Source organism: Wasmannia auropunctata, unplaced genomic scaffold (genome assembly GCF_000956235.1).
Source record: "Wasmannia auropunctata unplaced genomic scaffold, wasmannia.A_1.0 LD336000.1, whole genome shotgun sequence".
Taxonomy (NCBI): domain Eukaryota; kingdom Metazoa; phylum Arthropoda; class Insecta; order Hymenoptera; family Formicidae; genus Wasmannia; species Wasmannia auropunctata.
In genome coordinates, this window is record NW_012026890.1 from 1,772,959 (window position 1) to 1,800,184 (window position 27,226).

The 27,226-nt window shown below is 38.0% G+C and overlaps 1 protein-coding gene across 1 annotated transcript in view; it reads left to right on the top strand.

Annotated features, from left to right (window-relative positions):
* The window catches only part of LOC105453318 (diacylglycerol O-acyltransferase 1), a 92,131-nt gene that overhangs the window by 4,878 nt on the left and 60,027 nt on the right, over positions 1-27,226 (top strand). The window contains exons 2-3 of the mRNA XM_011695159.1: positions 12,124-12,252; positions 19,191-19,285. Coding sequence (XP_011693461.1) covers positions 12,124-12,252; positions 19,191-19,285 — 224 coding nt within the window. The remainder of the gene's footprint in view (positions 1-12,123; positions 12,253-19,190; positions 19,286-27,226) is intronic.

Consider the following 27,226-nt stretch of genomic DNA (forward strand, 5'->3'; position numbering starts at 1 on the left):
ACGAAAGAACGGAAAAAGCAACGATAGAGAAAAAGAAAATGGCACGATAATTATATTCGAATGGAGAGAATGTTGAAGGATATATGTAATAATCAAGTTGCTTTCCGTTACAGCATTTCTCTTTATGGTCGTAAACTTCATACTGACGACGGCTTCCCTCGCGATGGTACACGAGCGCGTTCCAGACAGAAACACGTATGGACCACTTCCTGACGTAGTACTGGATAATGTTACCGCTCAGGATTGGGCGCTTAACGTCTCGGAAGTCTTGATTATGATCATGTCCAATTCCGCAATGGTTTTTATCATTTTTCATAAACATAGGTGTGTATAAAATCTTGAGTAAATCGTTGCGAAATTATTTTTGCTAGAGACGAGGTATCTAATATGATCGAGTTTATTTCTACAGATTCATAGTAGCTAGACGAATATTTCTGCTAATGAGCTTGCTCTATATGATGAGGAGCATTACGATGTACGTGACGGTCGTACCGATCGCCAGTAAAACTTACTATTGCAGTCCGAAGGCGAACAACACTAGTCCGCTTCTCGTGACAAAGAGAGTCTTGCAGCTCATCTCCGGCTTCGGCTTGTCCATTAATGGCAAACACACTTATTGCGGAGATTACATTTACAGTGGGCACACGGTCGTGCTTGTACTCAGTTACCTGATCATTAAGGAATGTACGTTATTCTTTGTCATTTGTTCGAGAAATAAATAGAATATATATATATATATATATATATATATATATATGTGTGTCGATAATTAATTAAAACCAGAATATTTCAATTTTTAACATAAAATCATTTGCGAATAAAACATAAAGCACTGCGAATTATATTAGGTATATGCAGTGAAAGGCAGAGAGCACCGTATTATAGTGATCATAATATATTATACATATTTCTCTATATTTTTTTCTATATTATAAAAGTCGATTGAGAGAATATATAAAATTATACGTGATTGAATTATTAGCCATGAAAAGTATTGGATTTATTCATAATGTATTATAGAACAAAAAATACATGTAATATCGCAAAAAACATTCATTATAAATTTAATAAAATATAAGTTCTATGGGTGTTAGCGCGGTAAGTGGTGCACAATAAAAAATTAAATTAAATCCAAGCGATTTTTAATAGTATAATTACATAGTAGCTTGATAGGATAAAATTATATAGTTGTTTTTTATGTTTCGACTGATCTTTCAATTATCTTCAGCGAATACATAGAATAAAATAACGATGGTTCACTATACTAAAATCCGCAGTTATGCAGTAGAGCGGAAACTGTGTGAGAAGTGCGGATTTTAGTATAGTGAAACATCGTTATTTTATTCTATGTATTCGCTGAAGATGACTGAAAGATCAGTCGAAACAACTATGTAATTTTATCCTATCAAGCTATGTAATTATATTATTACAAATTGCTTGTATTTAATTTAATTTTTATTGCGCACCACTTATCGCGCTAACTTTCATAGCCCTTGTATTTTATTAAATTTATTGATTAAAGGGAGTTCGGAATTATTTCGCTCTTTATTTTAACATTTATTATACGCGTGATTAATTAATTGTCACGTTCGATATATTTTAAATGAGATTTTTCTTTTACGTGCAAAACTGCGATAAGATATAATTTTTTTAAATATAATATATCTCTAATGTAGAAATATGAATATGTTTATGCAAGTTATTATTATGTAATTTTGTTTTATTAATTACTGGGGAAAATATATTATCGAAGAATTGCAAACGGATTTAACTAATAAAATATCAGAATAATTAAAATGAATGAATAAAATCAATGCACGTATTATTCTAATATTGACTTAAATGAGAGATTTCTCGTTGGACGAGAAAAGAACATTTCTCGCGGAAATAAAAGCGTATGGGATTGAAATTGGCTATTACAAATTCAATGTTATTTCTGCGCACCAAAAATATCGCGTACTCTGTTACGCGCCCAACTTTTTACTTGTCTCTCCCCGTGCGTGTACGTGCAGCTCTTTCACGTGCATTCCGTTCATTGCGTCACTCAAGTAAGAAAAACGGGGGAAAAGAGTAAAAAACAGAGAGTAAAAAACTACCCCTCCAACATGGTATAATGACTTGCAAACAAGAGTTTCTTGTTCTCGAAAATGGCGAGAGTCTCTTTTGCCTTGTCGCGTCGCAGCTTCTTTTCCATCTTGGCGCGCGCCTTCTTTATTCTTCCCGGCCCACTCCTTATACCGGCGAATCCATCCTCGAACAAACGATCCTTATATTTACTCGCGGCGTGTTTGTCGAGCGCTTCTCTTGTTTTCACGAGTTTGCAATTAGACGCGCGCGATGGGTACGAGCCCTGCAGCCGGGCAATATCGGATTCTCGTCCTCTTCTTTCCGCGCGCGAGCGCAGGAGGAGGAGTACAGAGGCATAGCGCGAGAAGGAGGAACGGGACCGGTTGCTTTACAATGTATTTCCGGAATGCTCGAGATTGACTTCAGAGTTTCCGATCTCCTCCTCGTTCTCGATTTCGGCGCGGGAGAGTACCCGGGACGTGTTTGCCCACCTGATTCGACGGCGCTCCCCTTCGCATCTTGCCGTTAAAGAGAATTGCTAAGTTCACTGATGCATTGTTTAACTGTGTTGTAACGCCCACTCAGCGGAGCAACAATCGATTACCGCCAAAGACAAGATACAAATTGGGATCTTCCGCCTTGCGTGCTGGCAGAGAGGATTAACCAACTCAAATGCTACATCCGGCGAGAGTTTGCACAAACTAGTTTGCATGTAACTAGCGCGTACATATCTATTATAATCTCTTATGGAACCGTTTTTGGAAAGTTATTAAAAGAAATGTATTTACTACGTGGCTGTTATCGCACCAAATTAAAATATTAACTTAACACTCTTCTCCGAGATAACGAAACTTCGATGAAACTCTTTGATAAATCGTTCTCCAACGATTAGCGAAGCGTTGAAGCGAATCTCACTCTAAGATTTTAATTTACGTCAGGCTGTACTGGCTGTGCGTTATTATCGCGTGCACCGATACTAACTCCGGAGTCAGCTCTACGTGCGCCCCATATTTCGACCGGGTGGCGCGCGTTTCTCTGGCAAAAAGCCTCTTAATAAACCCTGAAACCACGCGTTATCCTCGCGGCGGGTGGCAAATTTTCACCCTGACGTTCAGCGTGCCGCGCCGAATTTTTGCTTCTCGTCCCATCCTGCACCCGTCTGCGTCTCCGCCGCTCTTCTCCGTCGCTACTTTTTTGCATTTCGTCGAGTTCGGTAAAAACTTTTAATCTCTCGTGAACCCAACACAGAGAACCGTCTCGCGTAGCGCCTTCGAAACGGATGAGGATTAACGGTATTGTGCTGTCAATCCCCGCAACCCTTTCCACCCGGCCGGCGCCGCTGCTACCTCGCAATTTTTATCGTTCTTTCTTTTTCTGTCTCCCGCCTCGTTTCCACGATAAGATTGTAGGCGGCAGCGGCGGATTTCGCGCGCGAAATCAGGCGGAAGAACAATGGCGGCGATTACGCCGGCGGAAGGGACGGAACGAGTGTCCGGATTAGGAAGGGTTGCGGTTTTTTCGCGGTAACTCGACGTCGCCGGCTCGGAGCTCTTGCTCTGCTGAATCGCCGCGAAGATGACGTGCCGGATGATATTTCCCAGATTTATATTTTACAAACTTTAAACTACACCGCTCGAAATAATTCAAAATACTACCTAATAATAAAAATAGAATGAAAAGGAGATAAAACAAAAAAAATTGTTGTATATTGCGATATATTATAAATAATTGTTGACTGTTACTATATTTTAATTGAAAGTGTAAACATGTGCATGTGCGTCAAGTCTATCTTGATGCTGTGAATGTTTGTTGTAAATTATACATGTGTCAGGACCGACATCACTTTCTCTCGTTACGCTGTCACGGCAGAACGAAGCCGGACAAACAAATATTTTACGTAGAAATATATAATTCAGATAAAAGATTAATGTTTCGTATATCTATATGCAGTGTCGAGACTTGCAATTATACCGGTGCAGGCAGTAATCACCGAGTCAAAAGAAACGCAATTTAGTCTGACCGCGCCTGCAGGGTCGGAGACGACGAAGCTGCCATGTGGTTTCGCCAAGGGGTAAAGAGAAAATATGTTGGTCGTGTCACGACCAGCTTTAAATTAACTTCTTTAACGCTTATCCAACTTATACGAATTCCGTTTGCCGTTCACAAGATAGGTGAGAAAATTTTTATGAATCTCTGGAATGCATTACCAAGATTGGAAATGCCATTGGTAAGAAGAATCGCAATAAAATGGTTGATTAAGAAAGAGAAGCAATGGCAAGACAAACAAAATGGAAGATAGACGGGTAGGCGGATAAATAAAATAGACAGAGGGAGAGACGAAGAGATCGAAAGAAAGAGAGAGAAAGAGAAGAACAATTCATAGCATAAAGGCAGAGCGAGCAGTAGCGAGAAATGAATTGGGAGCCAGGCAGAAGAAGACGATAGGTAATCGATTCCGGAGGTAGTCGGAGGTGTGGAAGAGGAGGCGTGGTTGAGGTGAATGAAAGTGAGGGAAGAAAAGCCTGTTTAAAGCGCCGTTTAATTTCCCTTCATGAATCATTTAAAATATTCTTCCGCCAGCGCCGTTTCTTATTCTCTTTCGGCCCACCGATTCGCCAGCCGGACGTTGTAGTTGGAGGATTCCCCCCTCATTACACGGGTAATATATGTATATCCGTCTATCGTTTAAATATTCACGAGGCCTTCCGGTGTCAGGAAGATTCTCGAGGAAGATACCATTCGACGTGGAAGGTTCATGCACGGGGTGCCATTCTTTTACTTCACCCTTTCCGGATGCTTCTTCTTACCCTTCCTCTCATTCTCGCTTCCCTCTCTCCCCCCTCACCCTCTTATCCGCTTGTCGCGTCTGTCTTTGTGCGAACAACTCTTCGTCGTTTTCTATGAAGGATCGAAAAAGAAAAAGTGAGTGAGAAGGAGAGAGTGAAAATGGAAGAGAGAGAGAGAGAGAGAGAGAGATGATAGCATGAGTGGCTTTCAAATTCAGGCCGAAGACAAAAGATTCGACATTTTTATTTTTCGCGGTTTCATCGGTTTATACTTTAACGGATAATTCGAGAAGTATGCGATTTTAAGCGGAAATAAGCTAATGTTTCGTTTTACGAATAAATTGTTAAAATCTAAAGATTTGTAGCAACCATCAGATAAACAACGCATGTCTTTTTAATTTTCTGAATGAAATGGAAAAAATAAAGAAACGTTGTCTCGATAAAAAGCCATGAGAATATTGAGAATTGGATTACTATTGAAGAACGTAATACAAGGATATTACTATACACGAATCCTTTTAACGATATACATGCATACGTTTGTAAAAATTCTGTTTATGATTTTTTTATGTAATCTGTACAACTACACAAACAAAAGTCTTTTTATTATTTTATATTATAAAATTTACTTGTATTAATTTATTAACTGATATAATGATAATACTTCACGTTTTGTTTTTTTATTTAATATATTCATTTTAATTATAATGGTTATTTTATTACGTTGTAGAAAAATATGCAGATGAAATATGAGCACTATCGGGGAATGCCGAACACAAATCAGTGAAATATGGTGCATGACAGAAAAATGGTACTTTATACGCAAACTGGTAGCTGTTTGGAATAACGATAAAACAATCATTCTTTTAATCTTATTGCGCGATATTACTCTACGATGCCGGTAGGAAAATCACGTTGAATATAAGTCCCCAATCTCGGAATAATTCATGCAACTCAGTATGACACGGGACATTAGTCATCCGTGATACACGCTGAATAATTATTACACAGATAGATGTGCAGTTAGACACATCGTTATTATACAGTGCGAGGTCGCGTTTATCGTTTATCAGTCTCAATAACGAGCAAGTAATTAAATAAACCGGCGCTACATCAATGAATTATGCTATATTTTAATGAAAAAGTAATGCAGAAGTTTAGTATAATATTATTATGGAATTTTTAATTATCTACTAAAATCTATACATATATGCATTTAATATTTGTTCAACGCTGATGATTTTCTATAATAAAGGGAGAGAAATATTTGCAGTTTAATTTACTCGTTTGCGATATTCATTGTTTTGTTCATAATTTCCAATAAAGTTGTCTCGAAAAGTGACACACAGAATCGTTCGGAAAAACGTTGGTCGGATTGCGAAAATGTCGGTGATGGACAGTCGGGTATTGGCGCGAAAATTTATCTCGATTGAATTATGTTTCGCGACCGCTACAGGACGCCCGAATAATTATTCGGAAACATCGTCCGCGTTTTGAACATTTCCCATGATGTGAAAAGCGCGTTTCTCTCTTTATTTCATTTCGCGCACCCATCATATGTCGATTATTCTCACTCCTCTTTCTCTCCCCCATCTTCCTGTCCCTTCATTTTTACGTTCACTGGCCTGCGAAGGGATTTTTTTCATCCAACAACTTCGTGGGTGTTAATTTTTTCATGCAGAGAAATAATAATCGTCATATTTTTAAATTAAAGCGACGGGAATGCCGATGAGGTTTTTTGCGCGCGACGGCGCCTTTTATTTTGTTTAAAATCTACCCGCGAGCGTGGGCTTGCATTTTTCAATAGGACGCGGGTTTTGAATAAACACGATTTTTGTTTTTAGGCGCTGTAAATAATTTCATTTGAAAATTGTCACGGTTTTATCGGTCATGACCACGCGCGTTTTGCTTGTTTGCTTTTTTCTCGCTATTTTCACACACGGACAAACTTCCAAAAGTAATTTTGCGCGTTTAATGGCACGTGCTCATGCGTATCCATTAAAATTTTTAGACGAAAAAATGGAAAAAAAAAAATGCGAGTATTATTTTTAACGGAGATTTGCAACTGAGATGTAATAATGTATAGGATGGTAATAATGGCAATGAGATGGTATTATCTTGTCGTAGAAAAATTGCTCGAAATTATTGCTGCTTATTTTTTTTTAATAAGATTCATAATCAGGACTTTTCACAAGTTTGAGAAGAAAGTTGTTTCTTTTTTTTTAATGAAATGTTACTTATTTTTTATTAGAAGTGTAATGACAAAATAATTTTAATAAGAGACCACTTATTTAAACATTTGCTCTGATTAGCGAATTCAAAGACGGCAGAGTCGGAAATTTGTCATGCAGACAGCGTCAAAATTGCGAAATCAATCGCCATTCGGGTGCGTCAGCGATCACAACTCAGGTTCAATTAAATCCGCGGATCGGTCCGAAGTCACGTTCGCCGCCAACATTGGCGAAGAAAAACGGGTCCTCGTCGGACGTTACGAGCAAAAACTCGACGCCGAAGTTGCGCGCGCGATCGCGGTGTCGATGATCAAGGGACGCCACGGCGGCTATACGTGCCGAAAACTCGTCGCGTTAGCGCAAGTTTCGCTTAAGAGTAACTTTTTCCGCGGCCCGTAATATGTCCACTGCAAGAAAGCGGAAGCGATTTGCCTTGGAGCGACAAGAAAGTGGCGCGCGCTCGGGGAGCGCGTCTCCTCAGTTCCGGGTCCCGGAAGAGCAACGACAACTTAGTTGATCCTTTTTTGGTCCTCTATGGCTGCGGTTTGTCAGAAAGTGGACTGAAGTATGATATTGCAACTTATCACAAGCGGATGCCGCTCGGACTTTCGTCTAAAAAGTACCGCCAACAATCCCGATAAATCATCCGCGAGCGCGTGTCTAGTTTCAAGCATGGTTTTCTCAACCTGACAAGACGACATCGTCAGCCCTAATCCATCAATATGAAATATAATAATGCTACTTATTAAGGGAGAAGAGAGAGAGAGAGAGAGAGAGAGAGAGAGAGAGAAAGAGAGAGTCAAAGAGTAATGTCGATAAGTATAAAGTTGAAAAGTAACGCCCGTAATTTCCAGCGGAGCATCGATCGAAGGATAACGAAGCATTATTTCTCTGATATCGTATGAACTGACGTTTATCGCATATCAGATGACTCATTGTGTTACTCAAGCCGAGTGACAAAAGTCGAAAGGTCGTGAATCCGTTCGCGGCCGTATCTCACGTTTCCCGAAGACGCTTGGCCGCGGCGACACTTCGGACATATCCAGTCCATCGTTCTCATGCATATGGAATTTCCGAGCGACACGTTCGCGTCCTGTCCCATGCTGTCCCAATACCAGAAGCGCGAGAGATAGCTCTTCGTGCGCAAACCGCCGTTTCTATCGCGGCTCTATTAATTATCGCGATCTGCCATAAATTCTGAGTAATAGTTACGGCGTACAGGTCGAGAGGGTTTATTAGGGGTACTGTTGTGTGTGCACGGGGTGGTGGGGAAGGGACGTGCGACGATGCTGCTGAATGCACGCAGAAACCGCGCTGCTGAGGGTAGCTGCGGGTAATTACGACGGGGCGATATATAACGTTCGCCTGTTACATTTTGTACGCAAAACCGACGGAATTCTTCACCAGACAAATTGCATCGTCATCGCTGCGAAGTCGCCGTTGTGAAAATTTATATCAGAAAAGTAATGATGTGCGCATTTTACATATGTGTGCGCTACTTATTCATGTTATATATTTTAAAAATATATACTACATATTTAACAAATATATTTATCAAAAATTATATTATTAATATAATATAATTAATATATTTCATTATATATTTTTCTAATCCGTTTTAAATTTTCTGCTGGAGTTATGTGCTTAAAATATATTGTATTTTATAGCAGATATTATATTTTCATTGATATTTGCATAAATTTTTAGATAATATATACTGAGATCATTGCTTTATTAATAATTTCACGTAACATATTTTAATTGGATATTTTATTGCTTTATTTTTTAGTTTGTTATGTATAAATATTGCATTAATCGTAAATCATTATTAAAATAAAAATTTATAATTTAAAAGATGATATTAAAATATATATACATGTAGATATAACGATCATTATGGATTTTTGCAGCTCACTTGATGTATGAATATTTTCCTAAATTGATAATTTTATTGCAATATATCTTAAGTAATCTTAGTTTTTACTCTATATAAATAATTAAATGTATGTTAATTACCAACAATTATTATTAGGTCAAATTTTTAATTTATACTCACGTATTTTAATTATTGGTTGTTGAAATTTAAAACTTTGAGATTTAATTTTATATTTGAGAAAAATGTAGAATATATGCTACAGCAAAATGTATAAGAAAGAGAATAATTAAAATATATTTTGTGCACACGTTTATAAAATAAAAATACTTGCATAATTATCAGGTACTGTTAAACGTACGTTAAACGTGCGTAGCACTTGTTTAGATACACAATCTCTATGATGATAGTATAGTTTACGGTACAAGATAAGTGTAGTGTCCAATAAAAGAGCCAATTAAGATTACAAAAAATGAGCACATAAAATGCGAACATTGTCTTAATGTGTCTTTTGAATGGCTTGGTTATAGTTAAAACTTTCGCGGTAGAGTTCGAATAATTACGGACTACGATAATGAGAGGGCATATTACATTTATCATTTTACTGAAATGACTTGCATTTTCAGTTAAAGCCATAATTTGCATTTTGATTTAAAGAGACTTTAAATGGGGATTTGCGTTTTCACCATATTTTTTAGGCATTTATACGATTTGGAAATTTTAAATTGTAATATCATAAAGGATATAAATTCAATTTCATGGCTTTTCGGTTGTGAGTCTGGTTCTTCGAAGTTCCAAGGAGACACGGTCTCAAGAATACATCTTATCGCTCACGCTCCGGGTTTCCGTTAAGATCTTTCATGTAAATACTTAAGACGAGAGGTTCTTCTCTCCATGAAAGTGATATAGAAGCTTCACAAGACCTATCTCAATAACGGCATAATACTAGCGGTCACGAAGTAAGAGGCAATCGAGAAGTCGACAAAATCGAATCGCTTGATAAGATTTATTTTCCTTCTATATTGATTGTGGATATCATAATGTTATTTCCAGCGATTTGTGATTTATTTAAAGAATGAGTTTTTATCGTCGGCGTAAAAATCACACAATTATAGAGAAATATGAATTTTGAAATATAACTTTATAAATAAATAAATAAATTTATTTATTTATAGTCACACATCAGAGAGATGTCTGATACTTTTTGAATTACTTAGAAATTTCTTCTATCTTGCTACGGCAATATGTATTGATAGAAAATATATTTTTACTCTCGTTTGACGAAAATAATTTTTCAGTTTCGCAAGTGAGCTTGGATATAAAGAACGTTACGACGAGAATATTAAATGTGTTAAAAGAGTAACTTGAAGTACAAAGTGCTAGAATAGAAGTTTCGTCTTGGTCCTTTGTTCCTTGCTACGTAATCTACTCACCGTGGTACTATTCGAGATCCTTTTAGTACGTATTCTTCTCGCATCGTCATGTACATCCAATAAGCACTTTAGATATTGGAGATTCCGTATGGTGCGCCTTTCTCTCTCTCTGTCTCTCTGTCTTTCTCTCTTTCTCTCTCTCTCTCTCTCTCTTTCTCTCTCTCTCTTTCTCTCTCTCGCGTGACTGGCAAGTGCGCATCGTCAACAATACTCCGTGCGTGAAATCTGAATGGTATCTATTGTAACACAAAACCCTCTTGTCTCGGTGTCTCTAGGGCGGATTATATACCGGATGCACCTCGGTAATCGGCTTCCACGATACACGTCTGTCATCTCCCCGTTGGCTGCGCGCACGCGACGAGGGTCCTCGATGGGGACCATCGTATAAACTTTTCGAAAGGGTTTTGTCTTACGGCACACAAAACAGTCGAGTGCCTCTCGTATCTTTGATCGAGAAGGCGCATTCGGGATTCATGATAGCGGTCGACTGTGTCGAATGAGCCACTATTGTTATATCTCTAAGAGAATAGCGAGGAAACAAACAAATTTGTTATTTTATTATCACAAATTTGTTATCACAAACTGTGAAAGATAGGCTCGTTAAAGTGTTACTTATTAAAAAAAATTGCATAGTGAGATTATTTTAACTTAAATATTTAATGTTGTATTAATTAAATGTTTATTGTTGTGTTAATTGAAGAGTTTGTTACATTTTAATTATTAAATATTTAATTATTTTTTAGAAACGTGATATTGAGTTTCTCTTAATTATTTATTTTGTTATTTGTTTGGGTAATATTTTTGTCCTTAATTTTCCAATTACAATTTTAATAGAGTACTAAAGTTTCTCTTTTTTTTTAAAGGAACGCTCTGAAGAGAAATATATAAATGCTCTAAAAGTGAAACGCATTCCGTGTATCTTTGTGGTACCAGGATGCATTGTTACTGTTTACTTTGATACCTCAGCGGACCGCGCGGTCTAAACGAAATTTGTGGCGTCCTGAATGCCTGCCGAATGCAAAGCAACGTCCGTCGAGAGTACAAAGTGAGAGAGTCGTGCGCGGACAACGGTAATCTTGCTACGATCGTCTATTATAAAGTACATTTTGCTACTAAATTCATAATGGAAAACGCGAGAATGGCAAGTCCCCACGCGGCGGTGTCTCCGAGACAGAGGCGCACTGCCGCTCGCTCAAACGTCCGTCAAATATAACGAGCATCTTTTATTGCAATAAAACTGACTCATATCATTTACCACGTCGTCACGTGTGAACTATACGTCAGTCCGTAAATTGATATAAGGACATGTATAACCGTGCGATATGAAAGCCTCCTTTATTGCCCCATTCTCATCCCTATGACGTTCATATGTCTTTCTTCATACCGCTCGCGCACAAGGAGCATTTTGCTAGTACGGTGCCAGAACGGGAATATTCCTCCTTAATACCTTCTTCTCTTTCAGCTACTCGGCGCTTGGTCTATTATCGAATTTCCGTTTAATAACGATCTCGCTATGTATAAAGAGATCGTAAAGAGACGAATACAAAATATACATGAAATCATTACTTATAATTCGGAATTCGGACCCCTGTGACGAACCCGTAATAATTATTTACGTAACATTTTATAAAATGACTGCGTTGAAAAATTATCGGCGACGTCGCTAATACCTATAACAGCGAATAAATAATGGGAAAAAACGAGCGATTCAAGTTCTTTTATTTCTTTTGCAGATGTCACCGTCCAAGAGATAGTCTCTTTTCGTGGAGCTCCGGCTTCGATAACTTCACGGGATTCGTCAATTGGGGCTTCTTACTGCTAGGTATTGGTGGTGTCCGGCTACTGCTTGAAAATTTCATAAAGTGAGTATCTCGAATTGTCGATAATACTTTTTTCTTATCTAACAGACGTGACTGATTTTATCGGGTCATAGTCCGATGGATTTATTAGTAATATTCGCTCTGATTGGTATAAAATTTATACACGATAATATTGACTAGTCAATCAAGGCAAATTTATGCTAATCGTTTTCATTAGCACACTGAATTATTATCTAAACTAATAATTATTTTTATATAATTATTAGTTTAGATATATAATTAAATAAATAATTATTTTTCGCTTGTATATTTTATTTAACTTTATAATAAAATATAACGGTTTATTAAACAATTAGCTTGTTATTAATAAGACGTTTTGAAATTTCACGAGATATTTTTGTAATTATTGAAGAAAGTTCCACGGAAAGTCTTCGATTATTCGCATTCGAGATGGATGAATTTTAAGAAAAAAAATCTTTGAATGAGGAGCTAAATGCGAGATCAATTGAATCAAATCCGTTGGTCTTAATAACAGCACGAAAAGTTTTTCAAATAAAAAGCAACTTTTTGCTAATCTATTCTATTTAGATATTAAACATTCTCTCCAATTCTTATTCTTATATTTTTTATTATTATTCTTAAATTAGTTCTTCGAATATTTATTGCACCATTATTCACAAAATGTGTACACGATATATAAATGTATGCGAGCGTCTATAATGTATTGAATTCGGGTCTGAGGATTCGCTAAGTCTAAATGACTGTGGAAATCAGTCATTCTCGAGGGAATAAAAAAAAAGGAGGAAGTTCTGACAAGCAATAGCGCCATCAAGAAGTTGTAGCTGGCCCATCGGAATTAGAAGAGGGTGCCTTTGCGCGGGAGTAGCGACCAATGGGAATACGATAGGGGAGCAAAAGGCGTTCAGAAGTGCCTCTACCGGTTTGATGGATGCGCTGCCGTAGCAATTGACGGAGGGTAGCGACAAAAAGAATCGATCGCCAGCAGGCGAGCTGACAAAATTGAGTTTGTAGCAGTAACTGCTATACAGCGCGATTATTCCCTGTACTTCAGAGGTGGCTGCAGATCGCGTAAGTGGATGTTATTTTGCGCCTGCTCGGTAAACGGTTGTTGGTACATCGTGACAGGTTGTCAACCGATAAGGTTGCACGATCTGTTTTGATGCGCTTGTATTTCATTGGAAACACGCTGTGGGTGGTAAACAAATTTGATACCTTTAGAAACCGGGCACTGTTATTGTTGTGATAGTGCATGCATGAGTATGTCATACGATATTGGATTCAGTAAGGTTTTTGTAGTAATGAGAAAGATGATAAGAAAAGAAACGGTACAGATCGGAAGATCGAAATATCGTCTGTCAGGTATATACGGATTGTTAAGCTTGCGACGCGAGATTCGAAGTTATATATTTTTTAGTTAATACGACGTTGTATAATATTGGAAATCTTATTCGCAAAATGAGTTACGGGAAGCTACAGCAATCTTGCGAACGAATTTAAATTGGATATAAATTATTACGTCTGTATCTCTCGAGCGAGATAATCTATGCTTATCATTGCGATAATTGAATTTATTTCAGCGCTCGTGGAAATTTATGTAAGTACTTTCTAGTACGAAATTATTTGATTGACTTATCAACATCGCAGATCGTTACTTTTGCGATGCGCTGCCGGTGAAAAGAAGAAAAGGCAGTACGAGTAATAGCAAATTAATTTATGAACGGCAGGACGGAGCGGAACTGACCGTTCTTTGCCTTTTACAATCGAATTAGTCGTCGCAGTGATGGCCACGAACCGGTATTCGCGAATCCGACAATCAAACAATTGAAATTTAAATATTTTTTTTGTATTTTATTTATAAAGCTACATTTTGATATAAAATATGATGAACGTCCACATATCATAGATTTTATTGAGATTATATGAATAATAATGATTAATCCATTAATGCATTACGATAATAAATTAGATTGAACCAAGCTCGCGTTGTCAGAGCTAATCATTTTCTTATGCGTATTGGCGCTATTGCTAGACGCGCGACGCTTTCTCCTTGCAGGATATTGTCCTCAGAGGAGTAAGTTAGCCGCCTTCTTCCGAGGACAAGAGAGAAGCGTATAAGCATTGTCCATGAATAATTTCAACGAGATTTTTATCGCTGTTGTAAACTCTCGGCCTCGCGTCCGGCCGCTCCCGGGGGCGCGTAACAGAAATTTATCACGCTCGTTAAGCGTGGAAAAACTTTCGAGCGAACTTTTGCGACGTAATTGCTCGAGGTAGCCCCGACACGCTTCATACGAGCCTGAAACAGACGCAGCCACGAACGGCCGTAAGCGATTATGTTCGAACTGAAAGCAGTTTAGCATTCGATTGATGCCCTTCAATTTACTATCCAAATATATGATTTCATAATGGGTAAAATACTTAAAAATATTATCAGTATCAAATGACTACATTGCTTTGTTTCTTTAATTGTGATATTATGTACTCCTTAGTTCAGAGCTGTGTTTTAAGACCGACAAATATTCGGTGCGTAGTTTACTTGAATTAAAAATTGTAAGATTTACATATAAATGTTATTATAAGCACCAAGACCCGCTTTGACCATGTTGCGTTTTCTCATCTTAATTATTTAAAAATATTATATTAATTCGATAAATATAAGTATAAATATAATGTTTTTAAATAATTAGTTTAATAAAATAGTTATTAAATATTATTAAATTTTGTTAAAATATTTTGATGAATTGAACAAGAAGATTCTCATCAATCTTTATCTGTATGTTTGTGACGTGAGAACAAAAGTTTGGATTCGTGGTTTAGACGGGTATCTTCAGAGATATAGATATCTAACAGATTAGCGAGACGTATTTCCGATTAATACAGATATGTCTGTGGCGTTTCAACGCGCTCTATGTATGATGTAACGTTCAATCGGCCAGATAATTTCGCGTAACAATCGCGTCGCCGCTTAATTAACTTATCGGCACTTCCGAATGAACACTTCGAAGAAATTGTAACCATTTAATGCAGTCTCCGCTCTCGACTGATTCGCTTCAGCCGGTAAAAAGACTTTTCCAGACTTGATTCGCGAAGAACAAGAGCAAGCGGCGCGGCCGAATCGCGTGGATGAGGCTGTCGACACGATTTTGCTGGGGATCGAGATTAATCGATGGGACGAGGATGGGAAAGGGAAAAGGGTAGATTGGCGACTGAAAAAAAGCACGTCGGTAAGAAAACGGGTAGATGCTTCTCTGCGAAGTGAAAAAAGGCAGCGAGAGAGCTCAATTAATCGAACTCTCGACGAAAGACTCCCTCGCTATCGATAAAAGTCCGCGAAGGTGGGGTAAAGGAAGTTACTGAAGTTTCTCCTTCCTTGTCCTTCGTATCCAAGCGGATTGTTCGTAAAACTTTTTCAGAGATTCGCCATGCAATCATAATTTATGCATTTAGAGATACGAATGTGCTCTTATTTTATGGCACCATTTTCCGTTGATTATTTCGAATTATTTTCAACTCATTCTCACGATTTATTTCTTGACGTAACTGTCTGCCGAAATTATTGAACCTATGATACTTTGTTGAAAAATTGCTTTCCTCGCGATTATAAATGGAACAAAAAATAGATGGATAAAGATAACTAAGAAAACTAGAACAATTAATTTGTTCTATTGTGACAGATTTTTGATACGTATTTCTAAATATTTTTCTGGGAAGGATATTATCTAATTTGAACATAAAATCTATAAAGTTGCTGAAATTTTTAGGAATTTCTTAATTTTTAAATACAAATTTATATGTGATGTAAAGATATATGAACTTGTACTTTTCCTCACATAAAAAATTTTCTCGAAGTTTTTTCAAGAATAAAGAATATTATTGAATTTCAGTCATTGAACTACAGTCGTGATGTATTTCCTGAAATACACTAACAATAAAATATACGCTCGGTCTCTGTTTTTCCAAATATGACATTGACGCAGCAATGATTATTTCGTATTTTATCAATCATTGCCACAAGAATCTTGCATCGTGTCAGAACATGAAATTCGTTTTCCGTTTATCCGGCTTATGGATTCTGTAGTTCGATATTATATATCGCAGAAAGAAATAAACATCATTGGAAATTTGATAGTTTCTCAATACCGGATATTTTGCTTTGTATATTGTTCATTTTACACTTCTTTAGATAAATCGATATTGAGCAGAAAATAGCGAGGTGTAAAGTGGTAAAATAAATTGATTTGTCAGAAAAGGATAGAAATATTATATAAGTAAAATAATGGATTTATTATTTGAATTCAATATTGAAATCATTAGAAATGTCATATTTAATTTAAGTAAACCGGCATAATACAATGGATTTATAAAAATTGTTAATAAACTGTGCTGTATTTTATCCAGATAAGTATCAAAATAAATTTTAACTAACCCGCGCCCGCGGCGCCTCCAATTCTCCTTGAGAACAATCCATCTCGCCTCACCGGACCAATCCAGCACTTGAAACGAGCCTTCAGGCTCTGCCATTAATTTCAGACAAGAAGAATCATCCTCGGCGTTCTTTACACTCATAGAAGCGAGGAAGACGTCTCCGTTTCGCGCGTTTTATTAATATTTAATGCGAACCGTTCGCACGCTCACATTTTCATCCAGGCCCGTCCCATATTGGCGCTATAACTCTTCCAATCTGAATCGCGCTAGCTCTCTCCCGCCGAGAGTCACCTACCCCTTCAGGACCCGTCGTTTCCCTCTCACCACGTTCGACGTGAAATTGGGGATTTTATCGTGACGCTGTATTAACGAACTCCGGCGGACGAAGAACGAGCGTGGATTTAACGGGCGGATCAAGACGGCTATTCCCGCCGGGGAAGAAATTTAATATCGTTTCTGCTCACGTCTCGAAGCGATGAGTTTCGATAAGTGCGATATCCCCTTAACTTTCGAGTACTCGAAAAATGTTTTATGAGACTCATCCGCCGTGTGTATACATCGCGTATCGATGCCGGATCGGTTTAATCATCGGCACTGAACGATTGTTTCCTTTCTCATTGATGAATCTTCTCGCTGAAATGAACATCTTTTGAGGACGAATCAATTATCGGACAGTTTTCTTTTACATTAGCTTCTTTTTATCTGTTATTGCAACGTTAAAGAAACTCCAAAGTTTTGTCTTTTCAAACATTTGGATATAATGCTCTATCTCCTACTATTTGACTGTGATAGATTAGTTTGACAGCAAAATAAAGTAATTGATTGAGATTGATTGATTTTGCGGTAATTAAATTAATTCTTTCCCCTTGCATTATTTACGATCACATACAAGGCGTATGAGCTCTGATTGACTTAAATATTGCTATATCAAAACTGAGATTGCATTATTTATGTACGTATAATCGACATGTGTGAAGGTATTTTCATAAATTATCACCGATCGGGGCTGTCATACGGCGCGTTGTATCAATTAATTATGTACGGGAATAATATTTTTTTGTTACGCTATTGTCCAATTACCGTAACTGCGTCAACGTGACCGATAGTGTTGCCGCGGAGAACTAGGTCGGCGATTGCGTTCCAATAAATATTGTCTATCTGAAACAACCGCGCGCGCCGACTTTGAATACTTTAATTACTCGACCCATAAGCCTCGTTTATCATCGTTAGCGGGCATGTACGACCTGAAGCCATTAATGTTACAGTGCCACCTTTTTTCGGCCGGTACACCTATTCCCTCGTGCGTCCCACGAGAAAATAATGTTCTCGATGGTTTAGATCGATACCATCGTAAAATTGCATTTTCAGGCAAATACAGTGATAAGACACACACTGCACGTATTTTTATGGGAGCAGCAGTGATAATAGTCAGTCGAAACGTATTTGTCTACTTCGAAATAAATGAGAAGGTAATTTTCAGCCGCACATTACAAATTATCGTACGTTACACAAATTATCTTCACTCGCTATAATTTCGACTTTATCGCATTGGTATTTATGAACGAGACACATTAAATTTATGCAAATCCCATTTGCATATTCTGCACAGCTTTTGTAATCAATATAGCTTTTTATAGTACAGACAAACATAACTTAATCGAATATTGTATATAGTTTAGCATATCCCATTTGTTTATTATGTTATCAGACGTGTCCCGTTTCTGCATAACTCCGTTTGATTTACGCGCAGAAATTAATGATTCGTGTGCGCGCAGAAAGTGCCATTTTACGAAATTGCCAATAAATAATCCGGCACGATTTAGTCGGCCGGGCATCGTTTATAATATTTTCCGACGTGCGCCATCAAAATAAATCACAGATTCACATCAAGATCGTAGTCAATCATAGGACAGACGTTTCCTGCATTTCCATTGAGTCGACTTTCCAGGGAAATCGTTTTATTTCCCAGCATGGGCTTCCCTTTTGCGTTGGCGCGACGCGACAGTTATTATTTATCTCAAGAACAAAGAACGCGGACCTGCTCCCTTTATTTTCTTTTGTTTCTTCTTCAACCATCTCTGAAAACGGGATCTTACCAGAGACAGGCTATAATAATGAAGCATTTGCTTCTTCGGTTTGCATCACGCTTAGTACGCCAACCATGAAAAACTAAAGATTATAATAGAAAACATGCCGCGTTTTATCTTACATTTATCCTTTGTTTCTTGATTTTATTTTCCCTGTAATGCAACAAGCTGTATAGCTGCATATCTTTTTAAATATAAATCTATCGATGCTGATTTTATTTTGCATTTAACTGTCTCTAATATATTTACGTAATTTTTCTTTTCACAGTGTATACCATTTGTATTACTAAAAATAACATTATGTCTGTTATATTATTTAACTGAAAATTATTGCAATTATTAAATTATTGCTGTTTACAAAAAAATATCAATCGATAATTATTTAATGTATGTATATTTTATGTTAATTAAAAAAAAGTAACTATCCCATTTTATTTTATATTGCAGATATGGAATCAGAGTGGATCCCTGGCAATGGTTTCTGTTCCTTAGCGGCAAGAACGATGGCGGCGAAGAATATCCCTCGTTGTTGCTCATCTTCTGTAAGTGAAACTGCCGATATGTCATTTTATATTCGTTCAACGGAAACAGAGCTGTCAATATTCGTGGCCTCGATTACAAAGATCGACATTTATTGTAAGATTTCGTCTTTGTCGATATCAATGGAAGTATACGTCATCGGAAAAGTATTGATAGTGCCTCTTACTATTTAACAACTTAGTATGACTTTTGTCTGTCAAGACAAAATTTCGAAGTGTGGATCGCGATCCGTGACAATAAAAGCGAAATTTAGAGTCTGGCATAGCTTTCCTTCTCTCGCCGATACAGCTCGATTTTATAGGTTTTCGTATAAGTGAAAAGCGATTACGAGCCAGTCAACTTTTCAAAGTAGCCAATGAATAGATATCGTAAATAATTCAAATTTATGTATCTAACAATGCAATCTAACAATTTGTCTAATATTTAATTCTCAATAATTTTTTGTTTCTAGGGTTTTATTGATGCTTCATAAATTTCTCTCTCTCTCTCTCTTTCTCTCTCTCTATCAAATACAAGATTGATTTTACTAAATTCCGAAGCAATAAACTCGTAGAGACCAAAATTTATTTAAATAAAAAATTAGAAAAGCTGTTGGGCATTGCATTGCTAGATATATAAATTTGTATTATTTGCGATACGGTATCTATTCATTAAGTATTTAAAATGAAAAGCTAACTGGCTCGCAATTGCTTTTCGCTGTGGAAATCTATAAAATCGAGCTGCATCGGCGAGAAAAGGAAAGCTACGCCAGACTTTAAATTCCGCTTTTATTGTCATGGGTTTGCGGTCGGTCCACGTTAATTTTCCAGTATCCGCGGTAATTCAATTTCACCGTCGTTATATTTTTCCGGTCGTTATATTTTTTTTTATTATTTAATCTGTATATAATGTAAATATCCGTCGATATTTCCCCTTCTGAACACAGCTGTAATGGCAGATATAACTTTACCTCTGAAGGTAATGGATAAAAAAGACGGGAACAATGCAAGTCAATTAAAAAATGTCGAGAATAATGGTTTGAGAATTCAAAGTCAAACTCTACCTTCTCTTGACAGCCGACCATATATAACGCCCAATCAGAAGTATAAAAGTTAATAAAAAAAAAAAAAGAATCGAGGGAGAATGCGTTAAAACAGTCTCGGGTGAAATGAAGCGAAGTGTGCGCGGGGCAACGTCGGCGGTGCTGATATGAGATGGGAGGAAAAATGAAGTCTGTTTCTGTCTGGCAACTCAGCTTTTGTTTCAGTTATCTCGTTATGGTCCGCATATTGCAAAATTACAAAAAGGTGGAAACAATTTGGCGGCGTAATTCCCCACCTCCCTAGGATTCATCGATTCTGAATGTTCCTCTAGGTGTTTATTTCAGTTGCTTATTTCAGGAACAGCATTCGTGCGTTTTTTTGCAATGCGGTACAATTTGCTTCTGCATCCCTACGATACTGGGATGCTGGGAGAACTAACGAGGAATCTTTTTTGTAATTTAATTTATAAATTTACTACTTAATTTACAATGTGTTTGCTAGAGAAATTATTATTTTGTTTGAAAGAAATTCCAAGAGATTCTATTTATACATAGGTATTTTCTGTTTTGTTAAATATATATGTATGCTACTGCATAGCGAATGATAGTGAGTTTGTATTGAATTAAGTTAAATGCAAATAATATATAAGAAAGAAATATTCGAGAAGCGCTAATATTTGTGCTGACATTTAGATTTTACGATTCTGCTCACTATAAAAATACACAGTCGCAATATCGCGCAGCACCCAGTAGTATTCAAACTCGTTAGATTTTGCGATGTAATGTTTTTAGCCTAGACTTTTAAAGTGGGTCGAAATTCAACGGGTCTCGCGTGAAGCATAAATTTTAAAGCACGCAAGGCATCGTTCCTTTAAATAGCGAACATATTCCTCGCGTATTGTCCCCTTAGTGCCGCGCAGCGCGCTCGCTTGTTGCGTTTTCATCCGAGGTTGCATCGCCATAACTTACATACGTGCAACAGCCGCGTACGTGTGCAGTTTTAAATGTGGGTTGCACGCACAGTGGTTGCAAATCAACAGCAACAGAAAGACCATGAAAAGTTCTGAAATATTAATAATGTGAAGAAAATTGTATAATAACGCAAATGTCTTTCTTTTTTAAACTGACATTTTTAAATGCACTAAAGAGTTATTTTACAAAATAAAAAATCTTTCGTTATGATATTGTTACAGCGTTAGAAATATAACATCGGATTTCTATATTCATATTCTTTTTACAAGAAAATAATGTTACAGCGTTAGAAATATAACATCGGATTTCTATATTCATATTCTTTTTACAAGAAAATAATGAGTTACGCTTATAAAAATAACATTAGCTTCTCTTTTCGATCCCTCTTCAGATACTTTAAAATTGATTCTATTTGGAGGAGTTATTTTTGCTCTTACTATCGTTCTCTAAAAGGGATTCTTGTATAATTTCCATGCAGTTATTTTCCTAACAGTTTCAATCCCTAATGCAGATTGAACGCGGGCGGCTTACGTCGGCTAAGCCGCCATAGAGGGTTGCATCATTTACACATAAGGGAACGTAATGCTCATGGGAAACTATGGCTAATAGTTCCCGTATTTTAGAATCTGCGTCGAGCGCCCCGCCGTCGCTCCTTCCAACTAGGGAGGTTGCTAAACTCGTTTCCTTTTTACAACCAACCCGACCTTGTGTTTCTGCCTGCCCTACGTGGATGGGATGTGTTTCGTTTCCCCTATTTTGCGCGACCCTTCGCATAATAATTTTCATAGCGAGCGAGCTGAAATTGCTTTTTAAAGATACTGGATCTCTCGTGACGGCCGTTTAGTAATTAGAATATTAATTATTCGACGTATCAGATACATTTGGCGAGCTAGATTATTACGAGGTGGGGGTGGATCCTTTTATTCGTATCTGTTTTGCGGATCTATCTCTCTTTACTTTAGCACCGTTAAAACTTTCGGTCGCGTTATTTGTTAACGGAAATGACAACTGTTTCGGCGACGGGTTTCGGTAAATGGTTACAGAAAATGTCAGACTCCAGAGCAACGCGTCGAATTGAAATTTTGTTATGTGTATCCCTTGACAATGCAGAAACACCGGATTAATGAAGCCGTGCAGTTTGTTATGAACGCGACAAGTACTTCTATTAGTTTACATATTTCTTTATCAGATGTTTACATATTTCTTTATTCAGATGTATCATTTCATTTGTTTGTTAAATATTTTGCGATATATTAGAAATTTTCGACATATTTAATATGTCGTAAAAATGAAGATCAATATAAATTCATTATTCATTGGAATTATTTATCCATCAGATATCTATTTCGCATTTCGTTTTTTAATAAAACAGATTATTACAAATCGATTTGTGATATAACTCCTTTTCATTAAAAATATAAAAATAAACTTCCGCGGTGATCATTTATGCAGCTTCAGCCCAATTTTGCGACAATTACAGATAACGGATATAGGTCATTTGAAATAGAAACGTGTTGATTTAACAATGACGTCGCGGTGAACACGAGAATAGCGAACGAGAAAGAATTGGATAAATACATCGTTTCACTTTTCGCTTTTCGGAACTTTTACCCGCCGGGGTTTTCAGGGTGAGGAAATGGACCTTCCGGGGGAACGTGTAGCGGTTGTCCGTTCGGCGGTTTTGCGGAAGTTCCGGGTACGGGAAGTTGCAGGGTAACTTAAAGTTAACTGTAACTCAATGCTCGTAGCCCTCACGCTGCATAACGAGTCCGGGACTAAATGTGAAAGGGTATGCCGACCGGCGACCGCCGACCATCCAGCCAACCGCCATGATAGCTCACTGGCGAGTGGGTTTGTTCTCATAACGTCTGCAACATTGTACGGCACGCCCGGTCGTGGTGTATCTTACTCTCTGCACGCCGAATGTTAAGACCGAATCCGGCGAGATTTGCATGCCGTGTCTGTGGATTTCGCGCGCGCACGCCGAGCGCTAGAAACAACCGCGCCGCGGTAAAGCAATTAACGATGTCCACTGTAGCTGTCAATCCCCCTGAGCCAGTCGCAGTAATGGTATTTCGCGAAAGAGTCCACTACTGCAATATACGTACAACGATCTCGTCGCTTTTAGATTTCTTTTAGACGACTATACGTTAGATGCTATATTTTTCGTACGTAAATCGCGCTAAATCGTTCGAGAATGTCATCCAGAAGCTGCTACAACCGTGAAATGAACATTTTCATTTTTTTTCTTCTTCTGAAAGAGGTTTCCCCTTTTAATTTTCTCCCGAAATAATTGGTTTACATGTCATTTCACGCAGACGGTTTTAAGCGGTTTTTGCATTGCGGCTTAATATTCAAAACAATTATCACTTTTTCCTCATCTCTTATCTAAACCGCTATCAAAATTACGCAAGCGTCGCGAATATATTTCGCGAGAGGTGAAATTTTAAAAGGACCGACGGACGCGCGGCGGCTGAACCCCGGGCGCTGCGCCGGGAATGAGAGAGAATTCGCGCGCGAGATAGAGATCGCTTTCGCGTTAATTTCGAAAGGCGAGTTTCCGGGCCAAGTTTTCGCGCCGGGTGTGATGTTATACGTTTCGCCGTTCATGCTGGTCATTAAAGCGCAGAATGGGAAACGGGAGGGTACGGGTCGTCGTATGAATTACTTAATCCGCGCACGAGCAGCACGGCGCGCAAGTAATCGAATCAAATGCGAGATTGCCCTCGCGAACGCGAAATCCCTCCTCACGCATTCCCGCTATCTGCGCATCCCTCCCGTTTATTGCCTATGCGCTCGGCCTAGCTAAACGTGGACTTATTACAAGTGCGCATCGACCCAACCATTATGGGCGTTTTTGTACCTCTCCCACCCGTATGCGCTTCTGATTAGAGATATAGCGGTCTCGTGTACCATTATCTTTCCGCATGATTTTCTTTCTTGTTACAAAAATCTGAATATAGAAAAGATAAGCATCGAGAAGCATACAGATCATAATGTATTATTAGCGCAGACGTAAAATATTTCGCTGGAAATTATTTGGAACTGAAAATTACGATTTTGTGCGCACATTATTAAGAAAGAAGCATATACCCATCAATTTATTAATTTACGAAAAGCAATCGAAGAAGCGTACCATATTGCTCGTGAAAATAGTATCATAATTTTTGAATGATATTGGAAGATTATTTTAAACTAAACAAAATTGGAGATAAAAGTATAGATAGGGTATGAAAAATTCAGCTTCCGGAAATCACAGAGAGACTGCGGATAGCAAGAAGTAAATAGAGAACTCTGTAATTTCTATTCCCGTACGAGATTTTCTTCCATAGAAATTTTACGAAATAAGAATTTAAAAGGTCAGGGGATAAAAATACATATTGGAATTATCTATTTCATTTGTTTTTTTTTACGTTGATTATGTACAGTTATTAGATTACTTAAAAAATCTTATTTAAGGTAAGATACTGCCATAAGGTATTAAGAATGTTATGAGGTTTTTTTTCATGACGATAATAAGATTTAGAGATAAAAGGCTTGGAAAACGTCATTCTGTGCCGCAATCGTTTCAGAATTGCGTTTATAAATCTTTTCTGCAGTGTGTTGCCTGAAGACGAAAACAGGGTGGCGTCGGTTAAAGCTCGCGGAAGCCTCCGTTCGGAGCGGGCGCGGGCGGCGCGAGCCCACTCCTGGATTAAGGAGGTATAAAGAAAGATAGAGTGGAAAAAGGACTTGTCGGTAAGGGGATGGGGAAGAGGAGACCGGAGAGTGAAAAGAAAGAACGAAAGAAAGGCGCGGCATCTCGCGTATATATATATATATATATATACACGTATATATCTATATACAGAGCCCACTAAAGTCGAAAGATGGGGGGGAGCGAGGGGGAGGGAGGTATGAAAAGAGGCGATTTTCCGTCCGCGGTTTACGTTGCCTTTTTATTGCCAGTCAGTAGCGCGGCGACGGTGCCGCACCGTTACCCACCGTCACCACCCGGAGGCATCGTCGAGAGTGGCCTGAACTACGCGCGTCGAGTGCTAATTACGAATAATTATGAGTGCTAATTAAGGCTTTCCTTTGTCGCGATGGCGCACGGTTACGCGTCAACGTGCGATACACGCGCGCGCGCGCCCGTGCGCTTTTATGCCCAATATAAAACCCGTGTTAACGTCCGAGACGTCGTAAAAATAATCGGTTTAAAGTTCGCTTGAAAAAACGCTAAAAAGCGAATTGAATGTGCTTTTTAAGCGATACGTGTAACAGTTATCGTTTCTCCCGTAATTAAAGTACGTGCACGATTTGTATAATATTTGTCGATTTATCGTCTTTTATAGATCGATCTTTTTATTTGCGCTACCTTGAATTTTTATGCATTTCCAGCGATGAAATACAGGAACTGAATTAATAAAGCGGAAATAATACCGAAACTTTCATTGAAAGAAGTACATCTCGCGACGATTTTCGCGTTAACTTTAATTACTGTATTAGCGGAGGAGGGTTGAAGACGCTGGAAAATAAGACGCGCCCCCACCGCGCCTACCCGGGCGTCCGGCGTTTATCAAACTTTCATGAAACGCGTCGAAAGAATGTCGCCAACTCGATGTCAGAATCTAATTAAGATCCCGCCCCAGACGGGATTTGATCTCTCCTTTTCCCCACTCATCTTCGCCATCTCGAGCGACGAGTTTTCGCGAGCTGCGCCGCGTAACCGGGCGTCTTCTCGCCCGAGCGACGCCGCGGCGACACGCAGCCGCCCGAGACGCTTCAGGGGGAGATAGCAGAGACTCACGGTGGAAAAAGTAAAAGTCTTAATTAGCGGCTGAGATCGGAGATCGGCTCGGAGTGGAAGGTCGATTACCTTCAAGCCCGTGGATGCCGGTAGGATACTCTAACTATCATTGTCTGTTTCGCACTGACATTTACTCGACTCTGCGTTCTTCCTCTTCTCTCTCTCTCTCTTTCTTTCACTCTTTTTCTCCTTTTGAAGAGACTTCAGAAAAATTTCATCCCGTTAACACGATGGTCTCGTCGTTATGTGGCAAATTACCGCAATCCGTTAAGGCACCATCCTTGCTCCACGCGAAATACATGTGCAGCAAAGGTATTTTCTTTCGTTTACATTTAGCTTTTGACACGACAGAATCTACAGACATGAGAAATATTTGCCCCAATGCGTCTTCTGGAGGGATACATTTTCTGAAAGAAAACCGACCCTTCTGAACCAGCGTCAATACCGTAACGTTACTCGAATTTTGCTATTATTGTCTACTCATGGCTATTCATCACAAGCACACTACAATTACTTTCATTTTTATTTATAATTGAGATATTCAAAATATTTAATTTTTGCAAGTATAACGCATAATATTTTTAATGACAATATTTATTTGTTAAATCATTAAAAATTATAGCGCTTACAGAAATATAAAAAGTTCATATTTACTTCGCAAATATTCGGACGGTGATTTGAATACAAATGCGAAAAATAAAATAAAGAATTACTTTGTTTTCAGTTAACATAGAAATTCGATTGTAATAAAATTTTCAATGTAGACAGGTTGCAATTTTAAACGGGGCAGCTAAAAGGTTACAATAAACATAAAAATTAGTTTTTCATTATCTCGTCTTTCTTTCTCTTTTGCTTTTTTTGCCGGCATAATAAAATCATCTTTTGCCACGACGAAAGCTGTTTTGTCGATAGCTCTTATTTACTTTCACATCGGATCTTATAACGTACTGCACGGCAAACATACTAAGAATAAACAAGCGCATCGCCAAACAGAACCGAAATATTTCATCGATTTTTCGACGCTGACGTTCTCCGGCATTTTGTGCGATAAAATGCACTCGGAGGTCGGCCGCGCAATGCCGTTTTGCAGCATCAGAATCGGCGTATCATTTTAACAGCGATCGTTCATCATTCGTAAATCCAGCCCGAACCCGGTACGTG